Source organism: Mirounga angustirostris, unplaced genomic scaffold (assembly GCF_029215605.1).
Source record: "Mirounga angustirostris isolate CCGP_5_RB_7025 unplaced genomic scaffold, mMirAng1.0.hap1 SCAF_1, whole genome shotgun sequence".
NCBI classification, from domain to species: domain Eukaryota; kingdom Metazoa; phylum Chordata; class Mammalia; order Carnivora; family Phocidae; genus Mirounga; species Mirounga angustirostris.
The window spans coordinates 91,959,462-91,986,498 of record NW_026991709.1 but is presented as its reverse complement, the minus strand read 5'-3'; the positions used below and the strand labels follow the sequence as shown (position 1 = coordinate 91,986,498).

The following is a 27,037-nucleotide window of genomic DNA, read 5'->3' as shown; positions in this document are numbered from 1 at the left end:
ATTTTTCCCCCTGCCTTAGAAGACGCATACCAAATTCATTTGGAATATTTTAAAGGTTTCTTCTGTTTGAAATAATTGGTATGTTATAGTAACTTATTAAAAATGATAATTGAAGTGAAAATGAAAATTATAAACCCAAGGTATATAGGAGCTTTTTAAACCAGAGGAGATGGACATATTTAAACATTTATTTGTTTAGTCATTTATTAATAATACATTCCTTTAAAGGCAAAAAAAACCCCAACCATTTTGCCCTACTTTGTTAGGTGACTCTTAACCAAGCAGCCTTGGTTTATGGAACTTGAGGCTTTGGGAATCATTAAATATTTATAAAGATGCTCATAGTTTTGTGTTGTTTTGTTTTTTTGTTTGTTTGTTTTGGTTTTGTTTTTTTTTACCCTTGACTTATACAGCTGGAGAATTCTTTTTCATCCATGATTTCAACTCTTAGGCATGATGTACCAATTAATTGAAGAGAAAATAGTCAAAGTAATTCTCTTCATTTTTGATAATACATTAATTTTAAAAATACCAATAATTATTTTGAATAATGTGTATGTCTTCAACGGTTAATATCTAACTCTTGTCTCTCATAGGACCTGCTGAAGTTCCCATGATGTCACCCAATGGATCCATTCCTCCCATCCATGTGCCTCCAGGTTATATATCACAGGTAAACCACCGGGCGGGTTTCTCCACTCATTATGGGCACTGTTGTTGTTCCAAGAGAATATATGCTGAGGCTTCAAAAATTTATTCCAAGATTAATTGAGTTAGGGTAATGTGAGAGTTGTCATCATTTTGGTAGTGCCACATGGTCCTTCCCAAGTCTTGCTTCTTGACTTGCCAGAGAGCCAGGGGGAGAGAAGCACAGGAGGGCTATCAGGCAGTCTTCAGCCAAGGTGTGTTCACACTTGGTTGTGCCATAGACATTTCCTTCCATCTGTACCACAGTTTGCTGGGAAAAAAAAAAAGGATTTGTAGACTTAATTGGTAAAAATACCAAAAGAGACACTGTTAAAGCAAATAGGGACGGCCCTTTATTATCGGAGTCCCATTTCTCTGTATTGTGGCTGCACTTGGGCTTCGTGAATTGCTGAGTATGATATGAGAACTTGGCTGTTTATACTTAAATTCTCTGAAATTTGACTTTTTTCTTAAGAAAACAGCAATAGCAATTAAAAAGGTAAAAGCAATTTCAGGGGTACGCCGGAGGGATTAAAAAAAAGTGTTAAAGGATAAACTAGACAAGATTTACAGTGTTCAGGGTCCTGGAATGTGGATGTCTGTATGTTACTTTCATTTTGTCCTGTGCTCAGTGCAGGATGAGCACTCCCTGCCCCTCTCCCTGGACAGCTTCCTTTCCAAGTGCCTAATTGCTTGCTTTTTTTTTTTTTTTTCCTCTCTGCCCATTTTATTCTTTTGTTGTGATTATAAGAGCATTCTATTCTCCTTAGAAAAAAATCAGAAAGACAGAATAGAGAAAAAATTATATTACTGCCCACAGAAGATAATCATTGCATTAACATTTTTTGGATTATCCTTCTGGAGTTTTTTCCTTTCTATTCTTTCTCCATCCCTCTGTCCGCTTTTGAAGTGGTTTAAAAATCTATAATTTTCAGTTTTTAATGATTTTGCTAGGGTGAAAAAAAAATTGGCAGCTGCATCGGAAAATTGCTAAAGCACAGGCAGGAATCAAATTTATCCTCCTGTGATGTTAAAACTTAGCCATTTCTTCACTGTCTGAGCCATAGTGCAGCCACTGTAATTTCATTTTTTCCATCCTTACTTTTACGTGAGCCAATTTGACCTGTTTTTTTTTTTGAGTAGTCAAAATGTTGGCCAGTCTCCCCAGTGTTGCAAATAAATGACTTGTTTTACACAAGTCTTTGTAAATAAGAATCACTGGGAGGAGGAAAGGTGCAGAGCAGGCCCTTCCAGCCAGGACACGTGATGATGGATCATGTTCATGTCACCAGTCAGTTAACAGAAAAGAACAAGAAATGTAGAATGCCATTATGTCTCCTGCTCATTTTGAGGAAGTGTTTCATTACATTGAACCGAGTACAGTTCTCACAATTGTGAGAGCAGAAATAGCACCTCCTTTTATACTAACGGTGCATTTAAGGAATAGCAGTTAGAAAGTTGGGGCATTTGAGTGAAGAGAGGCTGCAGTGGGCTTTTTCTTGCTGGTGGTGATGCTAGGGTTGCACTAATCGCAAAACATTTATTGGGAGTCCTAGGAAGAATAGAGAAGCTTATTCTGGGGTATATTTCTGATTCTATAAAAACTTCTATAGAAAATCCAAGTAGAAGGGTTAATAGCAGAGCTGTAAACTCACTTTTGTAAGACCGATGATGGAAACATAGCGAAGCACTTTCTCCACTGAGAATTGTGGCAGAAAATACTAGAGGATATTGGAAGAAGAGTAGAAATGGAATAATTTGGATTCTGAGTGGAGAAAGAGAAAAAAGCCGTCTGTAAGGCATGTCTTCAACTTCATTTAGATGGGCTCCTGGATTGGAGGATGGGCCCAGAGTTAAATGACCTTCAGTGGTAGCACTATCTCTTTAATGATATCCGACAGTGAAGTGTCTGAGTAAAACGGATTATTAATATGGAAGAAAATTGAAAAACTGGTAGAATGCTTGTACAACATCTTTTCAAAGCTCATGGCATGTATCCTTCAAAGAAACGAGGAGGGTGGAACCAAGTGCAAAATGTCTTAGGAGACCTGTTATCATCAAGAGATCTAAGAAGCAAAGTACGTGTTGTCATGGAGTTGTGGGGAGAGTCACACACACACACACACACACACACACACACTCTCTCTCTCTCTCTCTCTCTCCCCTCCCAGCTGGACGTATTTGAGAAGTGCCCAACACTAGTCTGTCCCTATGCATATCAATTCTGCTTTGTATCCCCACAGTTCTTTCCCTCAAATATATGTGACTCCCTCGTTCAGATCTAGAGTTGGGTGTACGTCGCATCAAAGCAGAGTTCAAGTTCTCTAGTGTGGTGGATGGATTTTTAATAGTTAACTTTGCTCTCTTTTCGAGGGTCACCTTTTCCTGTTGGCCTACATTGTTACCACCTTAAGCTTCTATCCCTTGGATATATCTGGCCTTTTCTCAACTACATACTTTTGTGCCCATTATTTCCCTCTTCTTGGAATACTCTAGAGCTCTTTGTCTAACAGTGCATTCTTCTCATTCAGATGGCCCCCCTCAGTGTGACCCTTTCAAGAACCTCCAACACAGAAATGGTAGTTCTGTTTTTTTCAGCATCTTTGGTGCTTTGTTTCCATCTCCAGCATGAGGTACAATACAATTTTATAACCATCCTCAAGAACGCTTAGTGCCTCGTTGGTATTATATCTTGAGAATCTAGAATACTGCCTGGTGCATAATAGTAGGTACTTGATAAATGTTTTTAAATGTAAGCGACAGGCCAAGCTGACATAAAGTGAATATAGCATAGATTTGCTTCGAAGATTTGGAGGTTCAAGTGGAGAACAAAATACCTGATAGTTGGAAAAGTAGTAAGATCAGAGGGATGTGTATCTAATAAGAGTGAAATTCTCTGAATGTGGATTTAAGAGAGAGGAATGACAAGACAGTGCAGAAGAGGAAAGAATTAGTCTCTTCAGCAAATGGTGTGGGACAACAGGATATACAAATGCAGAATAAATGAAGTTGGATCTCTACTCCATATGAATATACAAAAATTAACTTAAAATGGGGTATAGACATAGTGTAAGAGCTAAAACTGTATAACTAGAAGTAAAATTTCATAACCTTGGATTAGGCAATTGACTCTTAGATGTGACACTAAAGGCATGAGCAGCAAAAGAAAAAAAATAGGTCAATTTAATGTCATCCAAATTAAAATTTTATGTGCTTCAATCAAAACTTTTTGACACCATCAACAAAGTGAAAAGGGAATTGAAAGAATGGGAGAAAATATGTGCAGGTCATACAGTTCAGAAGGGACTAGTATCCAGAATATATAAAGAAATCTTAAAACTCAAGAATAGAAAGACAACCCATTTTAAAAATGGGCAAAGGATCAGAAGAGACATTTCTACAAAGAAGTTGTATAAATTGCCAGTTAGCACATGAAAAGACGCTGAACATTGTTAACCATCAGGAAAATGCAAATCAAAACCACAATGAAGTATACTTAACACATGCTAGGATGGCTGTAGTTTAAAAAAATCGATAATAACAAGTGTTGGCAAGGATGTGGAAAAATTGGAACTGTTATATACTGCATGTGGTGATATAAAATGGTACAGCTGCTTTGGAAAACAAAGCATTTGCTCAAATAGTTTAACAGAGTTACCACATGACTTAGCTATTCCACTCCTAGGGTATAGTCAGGAGGAAGGAAAACATATGTTAAAGCACAAAAACTCTGAGGTGTTCATAACCGGATTATTCATTGTAGCCCCCAAATGGAAACAACCCGAATGTCCATCGGCTTTATGAATGAATAAACATGATGTGACATATGCATACAGTGGAATATTATTCAGCCATAAAAAGGAAGTACTGATTAATGCTCAAATGTGGATGAACCTGGAAAATACTATGCTAAGTGAAGGAGGCCAGACACAGTATCATCCCATTTATAATGTCAGGCAGGGGCAAATCCACAGACACTGAAAATAGATTAGTTGTTGCCAGGGGCTGGGGGAGTGAGTATTAGGGAGTGACTGCTAATGGGTATGGTACTTCCTTGGGGGTGATGAGACTGTTCTGGAACTTAAAACAGTGGTGCTGGTCATTCAATTCTGTGAATATACTAGAAACCACTGAATGAGATATTTTAAAAAGATAGATTTTATGGTATGTAAATTATATCTCAGTAAAGCTTTTATAAAAGAGAGGGAGAGGGGAAGATGGTGACTAGTCCCAATTCTTTATTACGGGCCCGCCTGTGGTGGTGAGGCTGGTGATTGTGGTGGTAACTACTGTGTATGGTGTGCACTGTGCTAAATGCTCGCTTTACTTCACATGTGAGGAAGCTGAGGTCCCGAGTAGAAGCAGGATTGCAACCTAGGCATTTCTGAGCTCATGGCCTGTTTCCCTCTGTGATGTGATTTCGGAGTCCACATTGGAGCCTGCCTTGATGTATATATCTGCTTTATGTTACATTACCTTCTGCCAGTGCAAATGTGGATTGTGCCTGCTTGTGCATTTCCAGTGCTAAAATACCAGCCGCTTACATACAAGATGGTCCGTGATTGGAAGAAAGCTGAAGAGGGAGGCGGGTGAATGATTCAAGATGTTACATTAGTAACTCTAATCTGAGTCAGTGGAGAAATTCTTGATTATAGCATTCATGACATAATTTAGTAGCTGAAAGTGCTTTAAAGATAAATTGATCAGATTGATGAAATACAAACGTCAGTAATGAACATATCATCTTACAGAAAGGTAAACATCTAGTGTTAAAGACAGCTCTGCTCTGCACAATCTGTGGGTTTTTTTAATTTTTTTTTTAATTTTTATTTTGGAAGGGGGGATGTTGAGAAGGACTGAACCCATGAACCTAAAGAGAGTGTGGATTTGGGGTAGAATAGGAGAGCCATGGAGTCTTGTCATTTCAACTCTGTAGTCTCTGATATTGCAGGTTTTTATGTGTTACAGTATGTGTGTATTTTGTGCTTTACTTTTTGGTGAGAGGCTGAGAGAGGTCTGAGGAAAAAGTAACCTGACTTTTTCAACTTAAGAGAAAATAGAGGCTAAGTTTTTTTTTTTTTTTTTTTTTTCAACTATAAGAAACTAGACTTAGATAAGAGAGCATTTAGTCCTGTCACTCTCATCAGCATTATTTCCATTCGGTAAAAACAATTGTGAATGTGATTAGGGTTGAAACTCTGGGGTAAGGGCGAGTACTATAGCCTGGAAGAATATGGATATTACTTGAAGAGGCCTGCCTTCAAATTCCGCCAAATCTCACCATGGCTACTTTCTGTGTAACTTTGACAAATTATTTTCGGCACATATGCGAATGCCTACGTGATACGGTAGAGGTAAGGATTAAGAGAAATGTTATGTGAGGTATGTAGTCCACAGTGGGCATTCAGGAAGTGGTAGATACTATTATGAGGACTGCTAGAACAATTTCAATGCAAGTTTGGCAGACTTTGCCTTCCTAAATACATACTGAGATTGCACAGTTTGAAGCAAATTTTTCCTTTCACTGTATACTGGCCATGATGTTCCTCAGTTTTTTTAACCTCATCATTAACTTTATGAATAATTTCTATGTAAAAATTTCTTAAGCAGATGCCTTGAGTTTTATTTTCCATGCTTCCATAGTAATTTATGAAACATTTTTCAACTGTACGGGAAAACCTTATGTAGACCAAAAGATTTAAGCATATGAAAAGAAAAAGTGAAACATCCAAGTTAATGTTCTATCATTTGGGAAAACACTCTTTTTTCAAGTTAACTGATGTAACTTAAACACTTCAAATAGTCTAAGTGTTTTTGTTGTTATAGCACAAGTACACACTTTACCTCATTTCATTGTTTTGGGGATTCGTTAGTGGGTTGGTACCTGTTGAAATTGTATATATTTCATTTCCCTTGACCAGGGAGAGGCAAGAAATGTGTTGAAAAATGCATTTAAATTTTGGTTGGTCATTCTCTGGTGGGGATTGTTTCAAGAGTTGGCCAGAAATCAGAGCCCCTGTGAAGAAATAATGGGGTCTGTTAGGTGGAAACCATGGAATGCTTTTCCCCATTTTGCTCAGCCAGGCCAGCTGAGAGCTATAAATATTAGCCCCAACCACTTCCCTTCAATAATTATAACCTGGGATTAAACCAGGGTTCCACCTTCAATACTGTGAAAATGATGAGCAGAAAGGAGCATAGGGGATTGCCCTGAGCCCTGACAGTCTGAGAATCAGACCCATTTGGTAGCCACTAATAAGAGAATTGGAATCTCTTTCAAGACTTTAAGTCCTTTGGAAGAATAGATTTTTCTATAGGAAGTTGGGAAAATTTCCACAATGGACAGAGTATATGCATGGCGGTTGGGGGCTTCTGTGGAAAAGAGTGGAGGACTTATATGTCCATTCTGTTTTAATTCCGTATCAACAGATTCACAGCAACTTTCTTTTTCATTTTATGGCTTATTTTGCCTGAGGAATGAGTTACAGAAGGGTTGCCAATTCTGAATTAAAGAAATGTACCAGGGACGTTCCTTCCCTCAAAGCATTGTGTGAATTTCTTCTTTCTGAGCTTTTTCTTCATCTCCCTATTCTGCCTTTTCTCTTGGATTTCTTTCGTTTCTCAGATCCTGACATTGTGGCATAATAGAATACAGGATTAACAGGAGGAAACATTGTGTCCAACTCCTTGTGTGATTTTAGGAATTGTTTTTTCAAATGTTTATATAAATTCTAGTTAGTTAACATGTAGTGTAATATTGGTTTCAGGAGTAGAATTCAGTGATTCATCACTTACATATTAGGAATATTTTTAAATTATTTATTTGGGCGTCCCACTTGTTTGTTTACTTGATAATTGTGGGTCTTCCTTCCCTTAAGCATGTAAGTTTCACAAGTCCAGGGATCCTCTGTGTCCTGTGCATCACTGGATCTCCAGTTCCTTGAAAGGTGCCCAACACATACCAGGCATTTATTGAAATTTGGCTGGCTGGCTATGTCATTTTCATCTTGTAGGGGAAGGAGGGAAAAGGAACATGTTTGAGGATCTCTGAAGTTCTTTTCTGATCTCAATTAGGTGATTCACCTCTACTGTTCATATTGTTCCTTAAAAAGGAGACCAAGTGAGAATATAAGTAAGTTTCCATAAGCAATACCAAAACAGTGTGGTACTTAGTGTTTAGCATTCTTTTGACTAGAATGCTGTCTTTTACTTCAATAGGAAAACGATAGTTGATTTTCACAAAAATAATACTGCGACAGGGGTGCCTGGGTGGCTCAGTCGGTTAAGTGCCTGACTCTTGATTTCAGCTCAGTTCATGATCTCAGGGTTGTGGGATCAAGCCCTGTGTCAGACTCTGCACTCAGCGCGGAGTCTGCTTAAGATTTTCTCTCCCCTGTCCCCCTGCCCCTTCCCCACTTCTCTCTCTCAAATAAATAAATAAATCTTTAAAAAAATAATATTGAGACAGTGTCACATGTGGAAATGACTTCTGGATCAGTAAGTATTAAATTATACACATAATACTATATTTAACTTTATTGCACAATTTGTTTTTCTAAATTAGTAACCCACATGTGTCATATATAACAGCTTTTCTTGGAAAAATACCTTTGCTCAACTTGTTGGGTACAAAACTTTACCAAGGTTGGTGGATTTTACATTCCTGCACACTCTTTGAAATCCATCTGGTTTATGAACTTGGGCTTACATGATAATATGGTTATTTTGCTCTGTGATAAATAGGATCTGAGTATCGTCAGCACGAATTCTTAATCCTTGTGCCATGGAGCCCATTGGCAGATTGGTGAGGCATTTGTAAATGTAATACGTAAAATTCGTAGATACAATCTAGAATAATCTGTCTATGTTTCCATGGGCATGAGTGTGTCTGAGACGCTAGAGTGAAGAGATGTGGTTGGCTCTCTGTTGTGCATAGATCCATGGAGACTGTCTGAGCTAACAAACATTACCCACCTGTAGACTCCTGCAGTGATATCTTTATTAATATATTAAAGGCAGCTCAGTTTGGCACAGATTACACCCTCAGACCTCTACTTAACTATTTGTCTTCTGACAAATATCTGTTCCATAAGATAGCGTTTCCATTTAGTCTGAAATACTCATTTGGTCCATGTTACTGATTGAAACTCTGTGGATATAACTATTCTCACTTGTCCAGTGTGCTGACGTGCACATTGGGGAGGATTAGATTTGGTTTTTGATCTTCAAATGTGGTCCTTTTTAGTATTTAGGCTGGTGATGTACAATAAAATATGATAGAAATGGCACAGCATTTCCAGAGTACTTGGGTATGAATCTTGACAAGCACTTCGCTGGCCTTAGGTTGGATTACTTAATTGCTCCTAAAAGTATTTCACCTTGAATCGAGGACTATGACATTGCCTTTGTTAGATGTTAGAGGTTTTGCTGAATATTACGCAAGTTCTGTGCCAAACACTTTATAAGCTATTAAAATGATACGCAAATCACAGGACTTGTTACTGTCACCTTCATTGTTACACCAAATTAATCCATTTGCCATTTTGCCTTCCGCATCAGTGCCCAGTGCTGTATTTCTGCTTGGAGGAGGCCTCTTGGCTGTCAGCAGTGTCTTGAGATGCTTAGCTCTTTCCAAGCAGGGACCTCTGTCTCCCTGTGGGATCCTCAGGTTGTGGCAGCTGAGCCTGGTAAGATAGGGCTGGAGCCAGCTGAGGACCCAGCCTTGGTTCTTCAGCTCCTGTTTCTCAAACCTTGCTGGGCATCCTGTTTAATGTGGAAGGTCTTAGATAACTGCCAGTGTCCCCTCAACTATAGCACGTACATGCTTTACCAAAGTTGATGGGTTGAAGAGATACTGCAGACGATGTACCTGTTTCCATCCTCCTCTCTGGTTCTCAGCGATTTTAGTTAGAAATCACTGCGTAGTTACCCAGAAAGAGCTAGGTGTGTTTAGTAAAGCACTAAATATTGATTTTATTTATATGTGTCTTCGTTGTGTTTTTTCCAGATTCAAGAGTTACGTAAGTGTGAGTAGCTTGGCTTATTTCTGTGTGTATAAAAACGTTGGCATATATGAAGCCGGCAGAGGAGCAATTACTGTTTATGAGGTTATCTCCTCATACTGGTCGTCCCTCTGGAGCAAGCCTGTGTGTGAGAGTCATGCCCAGAAGCACTGAAGACAAATGCCACATAACTGTGATCCCCAGAGAGGGAAAAATAAAATGAGACGAAATCAGAGAGGGAGACAAACCATAAGAGACCCTTATCATAGGAAACAAACTGAGGGTTGCTGGAGCGGGGAGGGAGGTGGGGGAATGGGGTAACTGGGGGAGGGGCATTAAGGAGGGCACATTATGTCAGGAGCGCTGGATATTATGTAAGACTGATTTAATCACTGAACACTACCTCTGAAACTAATAATACATTATATGTTAATTAATTGAATTAAAATTTAAAGATCCTTTAAAAATTAAAAAAATAAACATAAAAAATAATTGTGACCCCCCCCCCGCCCCCCCCCCCCCCCCGAGCAACCTCAGATTTTGTATCTGGATCCAGCCATTTTCTGTTTAGTCTATACGTAGCCATTGCCTGGAGCTGGCGTGTGTGTTAAGAATTAAGTGGAAAATTTAAGGTTTCCAGATGTAAGGAATGTGTAGGTACGAATGTTTGGGGAATTTTTGTTTGTTCATGTATCACCTTATCACTTAAAACCGTAGGTTTAGTTACTGATACAAGTTATTGGTAAAGCAAATGAAATGGGTTGTTTATTTAACCGTTGCCAAAAACTGTTTGAGAAAAGTGATTGGAACTTTTGTTTCTTGATTCCGGGGAGGATATTTATTATCAATCTGTAGCTACTCTGCAGAATAATCTTACACTATCATTGAAAGGGTTTTTAGAAGCAACCCAGAAACATCACCAATGATTTATTTTTCCTTTTGTCTACAAAACTAGCCATGCTGTGTGGCAAAAGGAGCTGGTCCTCAACCTGGAAGTTTTACTGTCTAAAACATTAATGATGATGGAACGTTGGAAAGAGCAATTAATATTTCATCAGTGTTAGGCATTACGGATAGGAAGAGTAGTGAAAATGAGAAGTAGTGTTTGATGTTTCCAACCACAGCTGTAATCATTACATTTGTAAAGACAGGAAGAAGTAAGTCAAGAGGTTTGGGAAATACATTGAATTCTGCCACCATTTCTAAGTCCAGTAACTTAACTTCATCTATAAAATAGAATGACTGCTTGCTCCTATAACTCTTGGGTTGCTCTTTGAATATTCCTTTCTGCCACTTTTCACTTTCTTCTAATGGGACTTGGGGGATGGTTGTGGGAGTTTCCTCCAGGATAGCAAGAAGGGGACAGGCTGGGGGAAGGATGGTCTTTAGGTTTCAAATCTCTGCCTTCCGTGAAGAACAGACCTGCTTTTACTCTTTTATGCTGTTCACTCTCTTAGAAAATGCAGAGTGAAGAGTTAGTGCAAGAAGGAAATGTGGGAGCTAACACTTTTGTACTCCTGGGTGGTAAGGAATAAAATTCCTCAGCTGCATTTGGGATTGAAGTAGAACTTGCATTGGAAATGTATATTTTTCCTTGTCTTTCTTTTGGTAAAATCACATTTAATGTAAAATAAGAGGGTCAGGAATGACAAGTCTGGGTTTCGGTTAAGTGAAATTTTAGAATAGGATGTACTTACCTGAATTAAGGGAGAATATTTGATAATGAATTTGTAAATAAGTCTTGGTGGACATCAGATCTAAGCAGAGAAATCCTTCCTTCCTTCCCTCCTCCCTTCTTCCCTCCCTCTTTCCCTCCCTCCCTTCTTGCTCTCCCATTTATTTGTTCACTTGGCCAGCATTTATCAAAATCCTTCTGTGTGTCCAGGTTCCCTTGGGGGACTTGGAGTGGGTGCAAGAGACAGATCTGTAACCTCTGCTACAGCACTGAGGTGCTGGGGGTGGGGGGGCAGGGGGCACCAGTCTGGCTGGGAAAAGCCTGGACTGTTGGCCTGCTCATTCCTCTGTCCACGCAAGTGTTTTGTATTGCCTGGCCTTGTTCACTGCTTGCGTGCTTAGTTTTAGTGGAGACTTCTTCCCTTCCTGGAATGGCCTGGGAGCCCATTTCAGGTATGTTGGCAGCAGTTAGGAATTGAGCTGGAGCCTGATCTTCACAGACTTATTTGGTCCCCGTTTCCCGTGTGCAGGCAGCCCAGTGTTCCTGCCACTGCAGCAAGCTGGCCGCCCAGCCTCACACGCTGCCTGAATGCGTGTGGGTTCATGTGTGTCCATGCGCATTCTGCTCTGCCCGCTTCCTGGATCATCCTTGGCCATCTGGAACAGCCTTTTAAAAATTTCTCTTTTGTTACCTACCATTTAAGCTCCTCTTTTGATTGTTGTCGCTTGCAACCCAGTAGTAGAAGGGAGAGAGTTGTAGGAACTGAGGAGTTAATTAAAATTTCCGATGGAGGGGTGCCCCCGATGGCTCCGTCAGTTAAGCATCTGACTCTTGATCTCGGCTCCGGTCATGATCTCAGGGTGGTGAGATCGAGCCTCTTGTCAGACTCCGAGCTCAGCAGGGAGTCTGCTGGAGATTCTCAGTCTTCTCTCTCTCACTCTCAAATTTCCTGTGGAGCATTTTATTTCAGTAAGGGGAGCTACCTTCCTTCTCTGTTAGCTACGAGAAAGAACACTCAAAATTTAAGTGTTATTAAGAGGTCTGTTTTAGTTCTTGGGACTCAAAATGGTTCCCTCTCATTGCTCTCTGACCTTGGGCAAGTTCACGGAACTTTCCTGAGCTTCCTTCCTCTTAATCTCTAAAATGGGCATAACTGGATATGCCTCACAGGATTGTTGGGAGGATTTAATGAGGTGTTAATCTAAATAGTAGTAATGGCTAGGTAAGATTTTTCTTTTACGTATCCATTACTGTTCCAGGACCTTAACGGGTGTTGCTTTATTTCAGATAGAGGGTATTAAAGCAGAGCAGCAAATAGTCAGTACATACTGGTTTGTCGTGAATCCTTTCACATCTCTTGATAACCCACCTATTCTGTTTCCTGTGGTTCATTATTTACGTATTTATTTCTCAGCATTCCTAACTTCTGTATAATTCCCTGCATAATGAACACTTTGGAGTACAGACCAGAATGCAAATTGGGTTCTGCAGCTGAACTAGTTGTACATTTTAATCATGCTGTGCCTCGGTTTCTTCATGTGCAACAGGGATGCTACCATCCAACTGCGTAGGTGTCAGGGAAGGTAGGGGAGATAACCCAGGTCCAGCAGCTGACAGACATGGGCGCTGGCTGTGCATTTCTCTTCTCCCTCCCGGCACTGTGTCCCTGACCACGCCCTCTTGCTCTTGCCCCCGGGCGGTGATGTGATTTTGTTTTTTATGGTTCTTTTGGTCCTACTTATAAAAACACTGGTGCAAGTAGGACAGAGATTCTCCCTGTTGTGAACACCTTGTTCTCTAGCTTCTCATCCTTGTGTCTAGACCACCGATTAGCAAGAATACTAGGCACGTAGAAGTTTCTCAGTGAATGTTTATTAAGCAGAATAGATGACGTGGTCAAGAACTAAGCCAGCTCATGTTTGCCATCAGGCTCTGATAGGTGGGGTGTTAATTTGCTAGGGCTACTGTAACAGAGTACCTGAGACTGGACGGCTTAAACAACAGAAATTATTTCCTCACCATTCTGGAGGCTACAAATTTGATTTCTTCTAAGGCTTCCCTCCTTGGCTGGTAGGTGGCCATCTTCCCTCTTCCCTTGGTGTTCTCACATGGTCTTCCCTCTGCGTGTCTGTCCTAATTTGCTCTTCTTACAGCAGTCAGTCATATTGGATTAGGGCCCAGCCACAGAACCTCATTTTACCTTAACTACCTCTTTAAAGTCCCTGTCTCTAAAGAGTCACATGCTGAGCTACTGGGGAGTTAGAACTTCAATATATGAATTGGTGAAGAGAGGGGGGTGGGTGGTGCGCACAATGCAGCCCATAATGGGTGAATGTCTGAGAAACTAGTACAGTGATCTTTTCCAAGGGTCTGTGCTTCTCTGGAAAAGATATGTGAGTGACTGTTGAGTCACAGAGCTAGAAAAAAAATCTAGATGAAGAATAGTTGTGATTTTTGAAAAAACAATACTATGTTCTGATTTTTTAAGAGCACTTACCAGAAGTTAGTTTGATGTTTCTCATTATATTATTCTTAGATGAGTAAGATGATTAGATGAATCCTACCTATTTTTTTTCTCACTTTTGAATATCCAGTGCTTAGTTCATACTATGTGTTAGGAAATGTTGAATTGAATGCAGGTGATTTGTCTGCCTCTGGACGTTGTCACAATTTCATTCATCCCAAAAGCAGATGAATCTCAGTGGTCACTTGTGAAGGCACATTTTATTGCCTCAGGATTTTTGGACCTGAACTCTTTCAAATGTCTGAATTCTTCTCTAGTAATAATTCTTTATGAACCTTTTTTATTTTAAGATTTTATTTATTTATTTGAGAGAGAGCGAGCGAGAGAGAGAGCACATGAGCAAGGGGGCAGGGAGGGTGGAGGGAGAGGGAGAAGCAGACTCCCTGACGAGTAGAGAGCCCGACACGGGGCTCCATCCCAGGACCCTGAGATCATGACCTGAGCCGAAGGCAGATGCTTAACTGACTTACCCACCCAGGCACCCCTGTGAACCAAATTTTTAAAACAAAGAGTCCTATTACCATGATTTCCTGAGTTACTTACTTATTAGTTTGTGCATTTTTATTGCTCCTTGGACTTCTTATTCTTTGGGGGAACATAGGCATAATTTCCTTAGACATAGATCAAAACTGCATTTGATAACTATATTGCAGTTTGTGTTATGGAAGAACAATGAACAAAATATTCAGCATATTTTTTTATTTTTGTTTCTGGTTATTTCAGAATTAATATTTCTTTTTTTTTTTAATCTTTTTTTTTTTTTAAGATTTTATTTATTTACTTGAGAGAGAGAATGAGATAGAGCATGAGAGGGGGGAGGGTCAGAGGGAGAAGCAGACTCCCTGCTGAGCAGGGAGCCCGATGCGGGACTCACTCGATCCTGGGACTCCAGGATCATGACCTGAGCCGAAGGCAGTCGCTTAACCAACTGAGCCACCCAGGCACCCAATATTTCATTTCTTAAAATATTTTTAATGATGAGGTAGGCCTTGACTGGTAAGGCAGTAGTTTTCTGAAAGAGTCCCATTACTCATGTACATGTAAATAGATGTCTTACAGAAATACCACAGAATAATTTAAGATAATTAAAAATGGGGCTGTCAAACAATTTTCATATTTGTAGGTAATTTGTGGTGTCAAAGAGCTACTTGGTTTTCTGACTGGAAACCTGTTTTTTTGTAAAGGGTAATTTATACATCAGATTTATTAATTTTTCGAATTAGTGGCAATACGCTTACAAATATAGTGGTAAAAAGCTAATATATTAGTTGTGTATCTCCTATATTTTTGTGTTTTTTTTCCCCTAGTAGAATTCTTACCTTTGTTAGTGTTTTTTGTTCACCTTGTTTTTTAAGTGCTTTGTTGTTACAAGTCAGAAATTATGATGAAATGAAAATAATTTCTTCTCGCTATAACTGCTTCTGTTTATAAGCCCAGAGTCTTCATATTTAGTGAGGGTCCTGTTCTTGTTTTACTGCATTGGCTGGGTCTGTGTGGCTGGTTGACCATTGGAAGTTTTATAATAATGAAGATTGCAAGTTTCAAGAAAACAAATCCTTTGCTTCTGTGGACCTTCCAGTGTCTAGCACAGGATTGAATCGAAGGTTCCGTTAAAGAGGAACATCTGGAACATACCTTACTTTTTTCTAACTAGCCAATGGCAGAGTGGGGGAGAGAGAAGACACCATAGATAATGCATGTTTACATCAGATAGTAAGAAAAATCTGTATGATACAAAAATTGTACGAAGTGCACTACCAAATGTCCTTTTCTTGCTCTGCATTTTAGATGATACAGAAGATGCTAGCACGTGCATTAGAATTTCTGACGTCATAGTTTAAGCATCATTTCACATCTGCCTTCAATTGACAGCTGTGCCTTCATAAATGACGTTAATGTGATTAGCTTGCCAAAACCCAGAAGAGATTACATTTATTAAAGAATGCATAAAAAGCCACATCTTGAGCTTTCGTAGGGAGTATGACTCAGAATCTTCATTTTAAGGAGTTAGTATTGTTTTCTTAATGAACTGTTAACATAGTGGTTAATTCTGAAACTATTATGTTAATTGGTTCATTAATAAACATAACAATTTTTGTTTTCTTAACATAAAGATGAATGGCTGTTAATTCAAATGAGACCTATCTTATCTTGTACACTCACGTGCAGACTAACATTGATAAACTTGACATTTTGTATCAAACGGTATTTTAAAAAACAAAGCTTATTATAATTTTTTTATTAGAATGTTTTAGATAGGATTAAGTCATTTTATTTTGGCCCATAATCAGCCTCCTGAGGTGTAATGAGAAATCCCATTTCAATATACAAGTTTAATTTTCAGTGTTTTTTGGTGGTGGTGGTGCTTTAAAATTTTTTTTTTAAGCAAGCTTCCTACCAGTGTGTGCCTGATTGTCTTAAATACTTCATTAGGCCAGCTGGTCTCTTTGGCGTCTGGGTTTACTTTTAGGCCCTGACCCATGGGCCTCTTCTGCCTTGCCCTGCTCTTGTTCTCTGCACGCCTCAGCTTTCCCTCTTGATTATGGTATCTGTTGTATTATTTCTTATCTTGCATCTCAACAAAAGCCTTTGTTTTGAGAGCAGGTCCCATGGAATTGGCCAGAGAGGCAGTAAACTTGTTGCTGTACTTCCTTAGCTACCTTCCTTGGGGGAATTAGAAAGCATTTGAAGAACATGTGGATGGAGTGTTGATGGGCTCCCTCTGCCCATAGCAGGTCCCCTGTCCTAGTGTCTCCCTTCATAGCACCCATTACATCGTCAGAACGTCTTGGGAGCAAAGGGGTCCATCTTGATTGGGTATTGTTCGAGTTTTTTATTGGTTGGAATCCCCTCATTTCATTTGCATCCTTGGTCCCAGACTAAATGAACCTTTGGTACGCCTCTGGCCTCTGAAATTAATGTGCTTTTGTTTCCTAAAGTCCTTGTATTAACGCAACAGTCATGCTAAAGAAAGAATGGGTCGAAAGCCATCAGGCCGATCTGGAAAGCTCTGCCCTGTGAAGCACATTTATGTTACTCAGAAATCTCTTCTTTATGGAAAACCACTGAACCATTAGTTATATTCAGAGTCATTCCTCAAATCAACTAAATCATACATTAAATCCTCTTGTCTTGGATGAAGTCTTCAGAAGTCTTCTTCCAAGTCTTCTTGGAAAATTTTATGAGACAAACGAGATTTATTATCAAGCTGTTGATCTCTCCAAAAAGTTTTGTGTAATCAGAATCAAATGGTTGATGATAAGTTTATTTTCATAAATTTTAATTGTTAAACGTTATTATTTCTAAAACTCATTTAAAAACTGGTAGAATTAGAGAACCAGAATTCAACATGCACTAATTTTTTTTTTTTCCAGGACGAGAGAAAATTAAATTAAGGGAATAATTAAATACTATATATGTTCACAGGATGTTTCTTGATAATACATACGACACTCTTTCTTTCTGCTGTTTCCTTTAGGTGATTGAAGACAATACTGGAGTCCGCCGGGTGGTGGTCACACCCCAGTCTCCTGAGTGTTACCCCCCAAGCTACCCCTCAGCCATGTCTCCAACCCACCACCTACCCCCCTACCTGACTCACCACCCCCATTTTATTCATAACTCACACACGGCTTACTACCCACCTGTTACTGGACCTGGAGATATGCCGCCGCAGTTTTTTCCTCAGCACCATATTCCCCCTACAATATACGGCGAGCAAGGTGAGTATTGCTGGTATTGGGAGCTGTGGAAACTGGTTACAACTCGGAAGTAGCATAGGGTCTTTGAATCTGATTGCATTTGTGTTTTCACATTCTTCAGTGCAATTGGGTTACCTTGTGAAGATTTGCTTTTTAAAGATCTTCCCTAAGCTATGTGAACAGAAAGAAAAGAAAAGTGGAGCTTTACTGTTGATCAGTTGAAACGTCAGTTATGTTATATAGGGTGACTGTACGTTGCTGGTATGCTTAAAACAGTCCTGGTTTAGGTCTCTTGTCCAGAGACATGATTAGGAATGCTACCTTTTCACTCTCAGAAGTATTCAGTTTGGAATGCTAATTTAGTTGGTCATTCTATGCACTTGGGGCCCTTTTTTCTTAATAAACATTTAAGGACCCAATCTCTGTGTTATATATTGTCATTTTTATTAATGCCTAAATAGAATTTTTAATTGAGTTAAAATTTTTAATTTAAAATAAATGTTTTCCCCTAAGATCTGAAATTGTTTTGTAGGCTCCCATTCTTTTTTTTTGATCCACTTAAAAATCTACATAGTAGGGGGCGCCTGGGTGGCTCAGTCGGTTAAGCGTCTGCCTTTGGCTCAGGTCACGATCTCAGGGTCCTGGAATCGAGTCCTGCATCGGGCTCCCTGCTCGGCAGGAAGCCTGCTTCTCCCTCTGCCGCTCTCCCCTGCTTGTGCTCACACTCCCTCTGTCTTTGACAAGAAAATAAAGTCTAAAAAAAAAAATGTAGACTGATCTTGCATTTGTCATAATCCTCCATTTCAGAAATTATACCACTCTATGGAATGTCAAGCTACATTACCCGGGAAGACCAGTACAGCAAGCCTCCACACAAAAAACTGAAAGACCGCCAGATTGACCGCCAGAACCGCCTCAACAGTCCCCCATCTTCTATCTACAAAAGCAACTGCACACCCGTGTACAACGGCTACGGGAAGGGCCACAGTGCTGGAGGAGGCGGAGGCAGTGGAGGAGGCGGCGGGGGCGGGCCAGGGAGTAAGAAAACAGAGCGGCGAGCAAGGAGCAGTCCGAAGTCGAATGATTCAGATTTGCAAGGTAACGTGCAGAGGTGGTTGCTATAACGAGTGAACCATGGAGCCAGACATCCTAAAGGGAACGTCTTGTACATAACAGTGTTATTTCATGGCAATTGGTCTTTCTACTAGGAATGACTGGTTAGACCCTCTGATCATTTTCTGAGTAAGAGCAGAATATCATATCCTCTTTTTGATTAATAGTTTATGGCAGAAATATCTTTGGGTCACAAGTGCCATGTGACGCTTTACGTAAGCTCGGTAACAAGTATCCCAGCGGGTTTTCACATTAGCCCACTTCCTGTTGTTTCACTCCAAATAGACAGGGAGGAGATCCGAAGTAAAACAGTCTTTCTAAGAGGTATAGGGCTTGTTTAACTCTGAAAATACTTATACCTCATGAAACCAGATGTAATTACTTGGTTCTGTAGTGAAATTTATCATTGTGGAATAGGAATATATTTTTGCTTAGTTTTAGGCATCAGTTTTTGCTTAATGCCACCTTTGCATTCTGAATAAAGTATTCATTGCCCAAGAACGAGACGGAAGAAATAAGGTCACCGCACATGAGACATCAGCTCCAAAGGGCATGTGTTTTTTGTAGATGAGTCTTGTGGCTATAGATTGGTTAATTTGGGGGAAGAATGTTATATGTGCTTTAAATCAAGCTTTTAGCCAAGATTTAGAAACCACCTATTTTGATGCCACGGGAGTTAAAAACGGGCTTTTGATACAGACGTGTAGAGAAGGCTGACTTAATTGAAGCAGAATAAGGTAACATTTTGAAAGGCTAGGTGAGATTACAAATATAAATATATTATAAAGACATGAGCGACTAGAAAAGACAGGATAAGAAGTGATTATAGCACTCATTAAATATACTCTGTTTTATCAGACCTCATCCAGATAGGAACTGGGACTGTGTGTGCGTGTGTGAGAATGTGTTTGTGAATGACAGGGACGGAAGTTGTTTATGTTTGATTGTGTCGGGAAGACTGGACTCTCTTTGGGGTTGAGGAAACCGAGGTAGAACCAGCCATTGGCATCAACATTTCCCCCCATTTTATTTACGAGTGAATTGTAGCATTAAAAAGAGGAATAGTAAGATGCAGTAAAAAGTGACCAGTAATTTCTCTGAGTAAAATGTATTACAGATTCTTTTAATTTTGTTCTTTATTCTTTTCTATATTTTTCCAAGTTTTATGCAGTTATCATGCATTATTATCTTATTAAACAAAGCATAAACAAGTATATAGAAGAGACCCAAAGTTTAAGAGGACTTTAAGTAGTTTTTAAAAGATTTTATTTATTTGAGAGAGAGAGAACAAGAGCAGGGGGAGGGGCAGAGGGAGAAGCAGACTCCCCACTGAGCAGGGAGCCCAGCCGCCTAACTGCTTAACTGACTGAGCCACCCAGGCGCCCCTAAGTAGTTTTTTAGGTATACTGCTATTTTTGCCATATGAAGTAATTTTTAGTCAACTGATAATACAAACTCAAGTTTAAAATTAGATTACTAGCAATGTTAGACTTTTTAACCATGGACATAAAAGGGAATTCACACAAAAAAATTAGAAATAAGTTTTTCTAAGGAGAATTTTAGTTTATAAAAAAAGAGAAGAGGAATGTAGCAGTCTTCAGAGAGCTTAATGAGGTTTGAACTACCTTGATTATTTGATTCATTCTCTAATAATTTTTGCCCTGTCTTGCACCAACAAAGATTTCAGACAGATGACATAGATATATATAATAGAGTCAGAATAAATTTGAATTAAGATCTAAGGGGCAAAGAGATGAAGGAAAATAAGATGAATCGGAGTTAAAGTTAAATAAAACTAATGTAATTATGGATTAAGTATGGCAAAAATAAGTATCTTCCTTATCTGTGCAGTTATTTTATATTACATGTCTAAATGCGTAAGCTGCTCTATTTTTAATATACTCACAGCTGTAAGAGAGGATATGGATTTGCACTGAAATCTATACTGAAATGTTTGCTAACATCTATATATTTACAAACATTTTGGCCTCTTATGTAATGAATGAGAGTATGATTATTTTGAGCACCTTAAGCTCTTTGCTATTGTGTATAAAACGATGATGATGATGATGATAGTAACAGTGAGATCTCTTTCATTATGCTCTTACAGGAGGGTGTGTTTTGCAGTGAAAAATTAGAAAAAAATTTATTATCATCTCAGCTTTAGTCTGAACTTGCTCTGTTGCTCCTTTTCTCATTGCATTATTTACCTCCTCAAAACCACTCAGAGTGCAACTCTCCACATGGTTTAGCCACGAAATAAAGAATTAGAGTATTATGTTTTCTGCCTCATTTCAATAAGGATCCTGAGGGGTTTACATGTTGGATTTTAAAACTAAGTATTCATTTTCCCAAAGGAATTAAAAACTTAGGTCCTGACAAAAACCTACACCCAAGTGTTTATAGCAGCAGTATTCATAGTTGCCAAAACTCGGAAGCAGCCTAGATGTTCTCTAGTAAGTAAACAAACTGTGCTTTATGCAGACAATGGAATATTACCCAAATTCTGTTAAAGTATAAAAAGAGATAAAACCACCTTAAGTGCATATTACTGAATGAAACATGCCAATCTGAAATGACCACATTCCAAGGAGATAAAAGACCTGTATTCTGAAAACTAAGAAATTGATGAAAGGATTTGAAGAGGACACAAACAAATGGAAAGATACTCCATGCTCATAGATTGGAAGAATTAATATTGTAAAAATGTCCATACTATCCAAAGCAATCTACAGATTCAGTGCAGTCCCTATCAAAGTACCAATAACATTTTTCACAGAAACTAGAACAGATGATCCTAACATTTGTGTGGAACCACGAAAGACCTCAAATAGCCAGAGCAGTCTTGAGAAAGAACAACAAAGCTGAATGTATCACCATCCCAGATTTCAAGATATACTACAATGCTATAGCAGTCAAAACAGTCTGGTACTGGCAGGAAAATAGATACATAGATCAGTAAAACAGAATAGTGCAGAAATAAACCCATGGTTATATGGTCAATTAATCTATGACAAAGAAGGCGAGAATATACAATGAGGAAAAGACAGTCTTTTTTATAAATGGCGCTGGGCAGACTGGATAGCTACATGCAAAAGAATGAAGCTGGGGCGCCTGGGTGGCTCAGTTGATTAAGCGACTGCCTTCGGCTCAGGTCATGATCCTGGAGTCCCAGGATCGAGTCCCGCATCGGGCTCCCTGCTCAGCAGGGAGTCTGCTTCTCCCTCTGACCCTCCCCCCTCTCATGTGCTCTCTCTCTCTCATTCTCTCTCTCAAATAAATAAAATCTTTAAAAAAAAAAAAAAAAAAAAAAAAAAAAAAAAAAAAAAAGAATGAAGCTGGGCCACTTTCTTACACCCTATACAAAAATAAACTCAAAATGGATTAAATACCTAAATGTGTGACCCGAAATCATAACACTCTTAAAAGCAGACCTAGGCAATCATCTGTTGGACATGGACCTTAGTAGCATATTTATGGATATGTCTCCTCAGGCAAGAGAAACAAAAACAAAAATGAACGATTGGGACCACACAAAAATAAAAAGCTTTTGCAAACAAAACAAAATGAAAAGGCAGTTTACTTAATAGGAGAAGACATTTGTAAATGATACATTTAATAAAGGTTAATATCCAAAATATATAAAGAACTTCTACAACTCAACACCAAAAAAAACAATCCAATGAAAAAATGGGCAGAGGACCTGAGTGGACATTTTTCCAAAGAAGACATACAGATGGCCAACAGGCACATGAAAAGATGCTCATCATTACTAATCATCAGGGAAATACAAATCAAAACCATGAGATGTCACCTCATACCAGTCAGAATGACTAGTATCAAAGGACAAGAAATAACAAGTTTAGGTGAGGATGTAGAGAAAAGGGAGCCCTCATGCACTGTGGGTGGGACTGTAAATTGGTGCAGCCACTGTGGAAAACAGTATGGAGGTTCCTCAAAAAATTAAAAATAGACCATATGGTCTGGTGATTTCACTATGGGTTATTTACCCAAAGAAAAACACTAATTCAAAAAGATATGTACCCCTATACTTATTGCAGTATTATTTACATTAGCCAAGATATGGAAGCAACCCACATATCTATTGATTGACGTGTGGATAGAGAAGAGTGATATATGTACATAAAATGGAATATTATTCAGCCATAAAAAAGAATGAGATCTTGCCACTTGCAACAACATGGATGGACCTAGCGAGGGTATTACGCTGAGTGAAATAAGACCGAGAAAGACAAACACCATATGATTTCACTTGTATGTGGAATCTAAAAAACAAAAAATAGATACAGAGAACAAACTGGTGGTTGCCAGAGGGGAGGTGAGTAGGGGGATGGGCAAAATAGGTGAAGAGGATTAGGAGGTGCAAGCTTCCAGTTGTAAATATTTTAAAAGAAAAAAACCCCAAATTAATCAGATACTGTTTAAAAATAAAATATGAAAGAATAAGCAGATGAATCAGTGTACAAACAGGAATAGAATTGAATAAAATGCAGTAGATCAAATGAAATAAACTAACATTCTGGATTCAGAAACAAAAAACCCAAAATAAATTCCCCCTAAACCTCATTTTCAGATCTACTAAATGAGACTCTCTTCACCTTATTTGGCTTCATGGATGGATGGATGTTTGTTTTATCAGTCCTCCACTGGGAATGATGTCAGCCAAGATAAAGAACTACTATCCTAAAATTAAGGATGGTTGCAATAGGTGTGGTTCACTAAGTTGTGCACAGTAGGAGACAGGAACTTTTAATTCACCATTTTTACCTCTTAGAACTATTTCTGGCATATAGTAGGTACACAGCAAATATTTGTGGAATGAATTCTGTATTCTTAATTTGTTTTCTAGAACAGGTCTTCCATTTGAACTTATGTAGCTGTTGTACTGCTTCCTCTTCCTAGGAATAATTCTGTACCCCTAAGGATACTGCTCTGCAGCCAGCCCCTCCTTTCATTTACTGTTACCTTCAGGAAAACAGCTTAGGCAGGACAGAGTCCCACAGTAGCCTCAGAGGAATGTCGGCTTCATGTTTCTTTGTACTACCTGGAGTTAATGGCGTGTTGTAGGCATAGAGTGGTTGGGACTTTGTTAGAAGGCATATTTGGCTTAGAATTGATCTGGCTTTGTCACTTGCTGACTGTTTGCTTTTAGTATTCCCTGAATCTCTGTATCGTTTGTAAAATAGTATTTTAATTCTCTTTATTAAATATTAAAAGTAGCCTAGTTCATTTCTTAACACCTCAGGATAATGGTCACTGTTAACTTGAATATTTTTGCTCTCTCCCTCCTGTCGTCTTAGGATCACCTTTCATCCAGGACGTCCCCTTCTCTAAACCTGTATCTCTCTACCCATCTCTGCAGTGACCCTCCTTCTTCCTTCCAGCCCTCCTCCTGCAGCTCCTTCCCTTGTAAGCCAGAAGTGTCTTCCTTCTGCTCAGACCACCTTAACACCTTGACAGCTACACCTCGCATTCCCGGACACGTGTGTACTTTGCTAAATGATCACGACACTCAGTCTAATTGCTGTCTGTCACTACACAAAGTGACCAAAAAGTTTTTCTTTTGATGAGAACTTTTGAGATTCACTTTCTTAGCAACTTCCAGATTTGCAATACAGTGTTCTTGACTATAGTCACCATGCTGCACACTACCTCCCTGTGACTTGTTTTATAACTGGAGGTCTGTACTTCTTGATCCCCTTCATCTATTTCCCCCATCAGCTAATCCCCCTTCCTGTCTGGCAACCACCAGTCTTTTCTCTGTATCTGTTTGGTTTTATTTGTTCATTTGTTTGTGTTTTTTTTAGATTCCACATGTAAGTAAAATCATACAGTATTTATTTTTCTCTGACTTATTTCAGTTAGCATAGTACCCTCTAGGGACATCCATGTTGTTGCAAATGGCAAGATTTCCTTCCTTTTTATGGCTGAGTAATATTCCTGTGTGTGTGTGTGTGTGTGCACACGCGCACATCATATATTTTCAGTGCATCTGTCAATGAACACTTGGGTTGCTTCCATATCATGGCTACTATAAATAATGGTGCATTGAACACAGGGCTGCATGTATCTTTTCAAATTAGTGTTTTTGTTTTCTTTGGATGAATACTCCATAGTGGAATTGCTGAATCATATGGAATGGAAGAATTTGTTCTCATCTGCAGAATATTGCCCAATGCATGGGTCTCGAGACTGTTCTGTGGCCAAGACCCAGTTAAAAGTGTCCCATTGTCTTTCATCATGGAGACTAAAGAACTTGTGTGTGTCACTGAGTTGAGAGGGAAGTTTCATTCCTTCCCTTTTATCCTCAATAAGAACCAAAGCATATGACATTAAGGAAGTTACCCAGCGGTTACAGGTTTGAAACTGAAATCCCGCAATTTTCAATCTGAGTTGTAGTCCCATTATCATATATCCTCAGAAAGGAGAAAACGATTACCTACTAGTGCTGTTTTGGAAAGGATTATGTGAATCCAGAGTGAAAAATAACAACTTTGATGAGGATCCAGTCTGATAATAGGAAAAAGACCTAAGCAATCCCTTTAATTATGGGTGTGTGTGTCTGTGTCTGGGATGGGACAGGTAGAGAGAGAGAGAGAGAGAGAGAGAGAGAGTACATCAAACATGCTAACTCACAGTCTCCACTTTGTGTGTAGAGGTGTGTTGTGTGTGCAGTTGGTACAGCTGACCTTTCCCTCATCCGCAGGTTTATCCCAACGGTGAGGATGTTTTTCTCACTCATTACTTGTACATTTTAAAACTTTAGTGGAATTGTAAGGTACAGTAGTATATGTTTTGGATTGCGTGAGACACAAGTCATTTCACTAGGCCTCAGTTTTCCTTTAGTAAGATGAACAGGTGAATTAGGGTCAATGATTTTCAAAATCTTATCCATGAGTAGGTCCTCCTTTTTCAAACACTCTTGTATAGATCCCAATTAAATACAGATCCTTATTCCCTACACACACACACACACACACACTCTCTCTCTCTCTCTCTCTCTCTCTCTCTCTCTCTGAAATCAGATAGAGTTGAGTGGGTTCCATGGTGTAATGGTTAGCACTCTGGACTCTGAAATCAGATAGAGTTGGTGCTGCTATGGTTGGAGCGGGGAACCTAAGTACTTGATAGCATCCACAAGACTTTCCCAGAGGTGAGGCCCTCATCTAGACCCCGGCTCCTTGGTCTGAGACCCGCAGCTTCACCACTCTGTAGGGGCTTGTGAGATTCATGTATGCTCATGATCTGCCCCAGCCCTAAAGAACAGCCTGTGGAGGGTGGGGCCCAGCAATGTGTGTTTTCCCAGGCTCTCCCAGTGGGGAGTAGGCAAGTAATGCTTGAGAGCCTCTGGCCCTTTGAGTGCCAAGCGATTTTTTTTAAATTTTTTTAATTAACATATAATTATTATTTGTTTCAGGGGTACAGGTCTGTGATTCATCAGTCTTACACAATTCACAGTGCTTACCATACAACATACCCTCCCCAATGTCCATCACCCAGCCACCCCATCCCTCCCACCACCCTCCTCTCCAGCAACCCTGTTTGTTTCTTGAGATTGAGAGTCGTCTTATGGTTCGTCTCCCTCTCTGGTTTCATCTTGTTTCATTTTTCCCCTCCCTTCCCCTATGATCCTCTGTCTTGTTTCTCAAATTCCTCATATCAGTGAGATCATACGATACTTGTCCTTCTCTGAATGACTTATTTCACTTAGCATAATACCCTCTAGTTCCATCCACCTCATTGCAAATGGCAAGATTTCATTCCTTTTGATGGCTGCATAATACTCCATTGTATATATATATCACATCTTCTTTATCCATTCATCTGTCGATGGACATCTTGGCACTTTCCATAGTTTGGCTATTGTGGACATTGCTGCTATAAACATTGGGGTGCATGTGCCCCATTGGATCACTGCATTTGTATCTTTGGGGTACATACCCAGTAGTGCAATTGCTGGGTCGTAGAGTAGCTCTATTTTCAACTTTTTGAGGAACCTCCATACTGTTTTCCAGAGTGGCTGCACCAGCTTGCATTCCCACCAACAGTGTTGGAGGGTTCCCCTTTCTCCGCTTCCTCGCCAACATCTGTCGTTTCCTGACTTGTTAGTTTTAGCCATTCTGACGGGTGTGAGGTGGTATCTCATTGAGGTTTTGATTTGTATTTCCCTGATGCCAACTGATGTTAAGCACTTTTTCATGTATCTTTTGGCCCTTTGAAGGTTGTTGTCTTTGCAGAAATGTCTGTTCATGTCTTCTGCCCATTTCTTGATTGGATTATTTGTTCTTTGGGTGTTGAATTTGATAAGTTCTTT

The 27,037-nt window shown here is 39.3% G+C and overlaps 1 protein-coding gene across 3 annotated transcripts in view; it reads left to right on the top strand.

The window, feature by feature from the left end:
• Positions 1-27,037, top strand: part of FNDC3B (fibronectin type III domain containing 3B) — a 339,261-nt gene that overhangs the window by 184,033 nt on the left and 128,191 nt on the right. For all 3 annotated transcript variants that reach the window (XM_064585312.1, XM_045869995.3, XM_045870000.3), the window contains exons 4-6: positions 597-673; positions 17,367-17,610; positions 18,397-18,687. In XM_064585312.1, the coding sequence (XP_064441382.1) occupies positions 597-673; positions 17,367-17,610; positions 18,397-18,687 (612 nt within the window). The remainder of the gene's footprint in view (positions 1-596; positions 674-17,366; positions 17,611-18,396; positions 18,688-27,037) is intronic.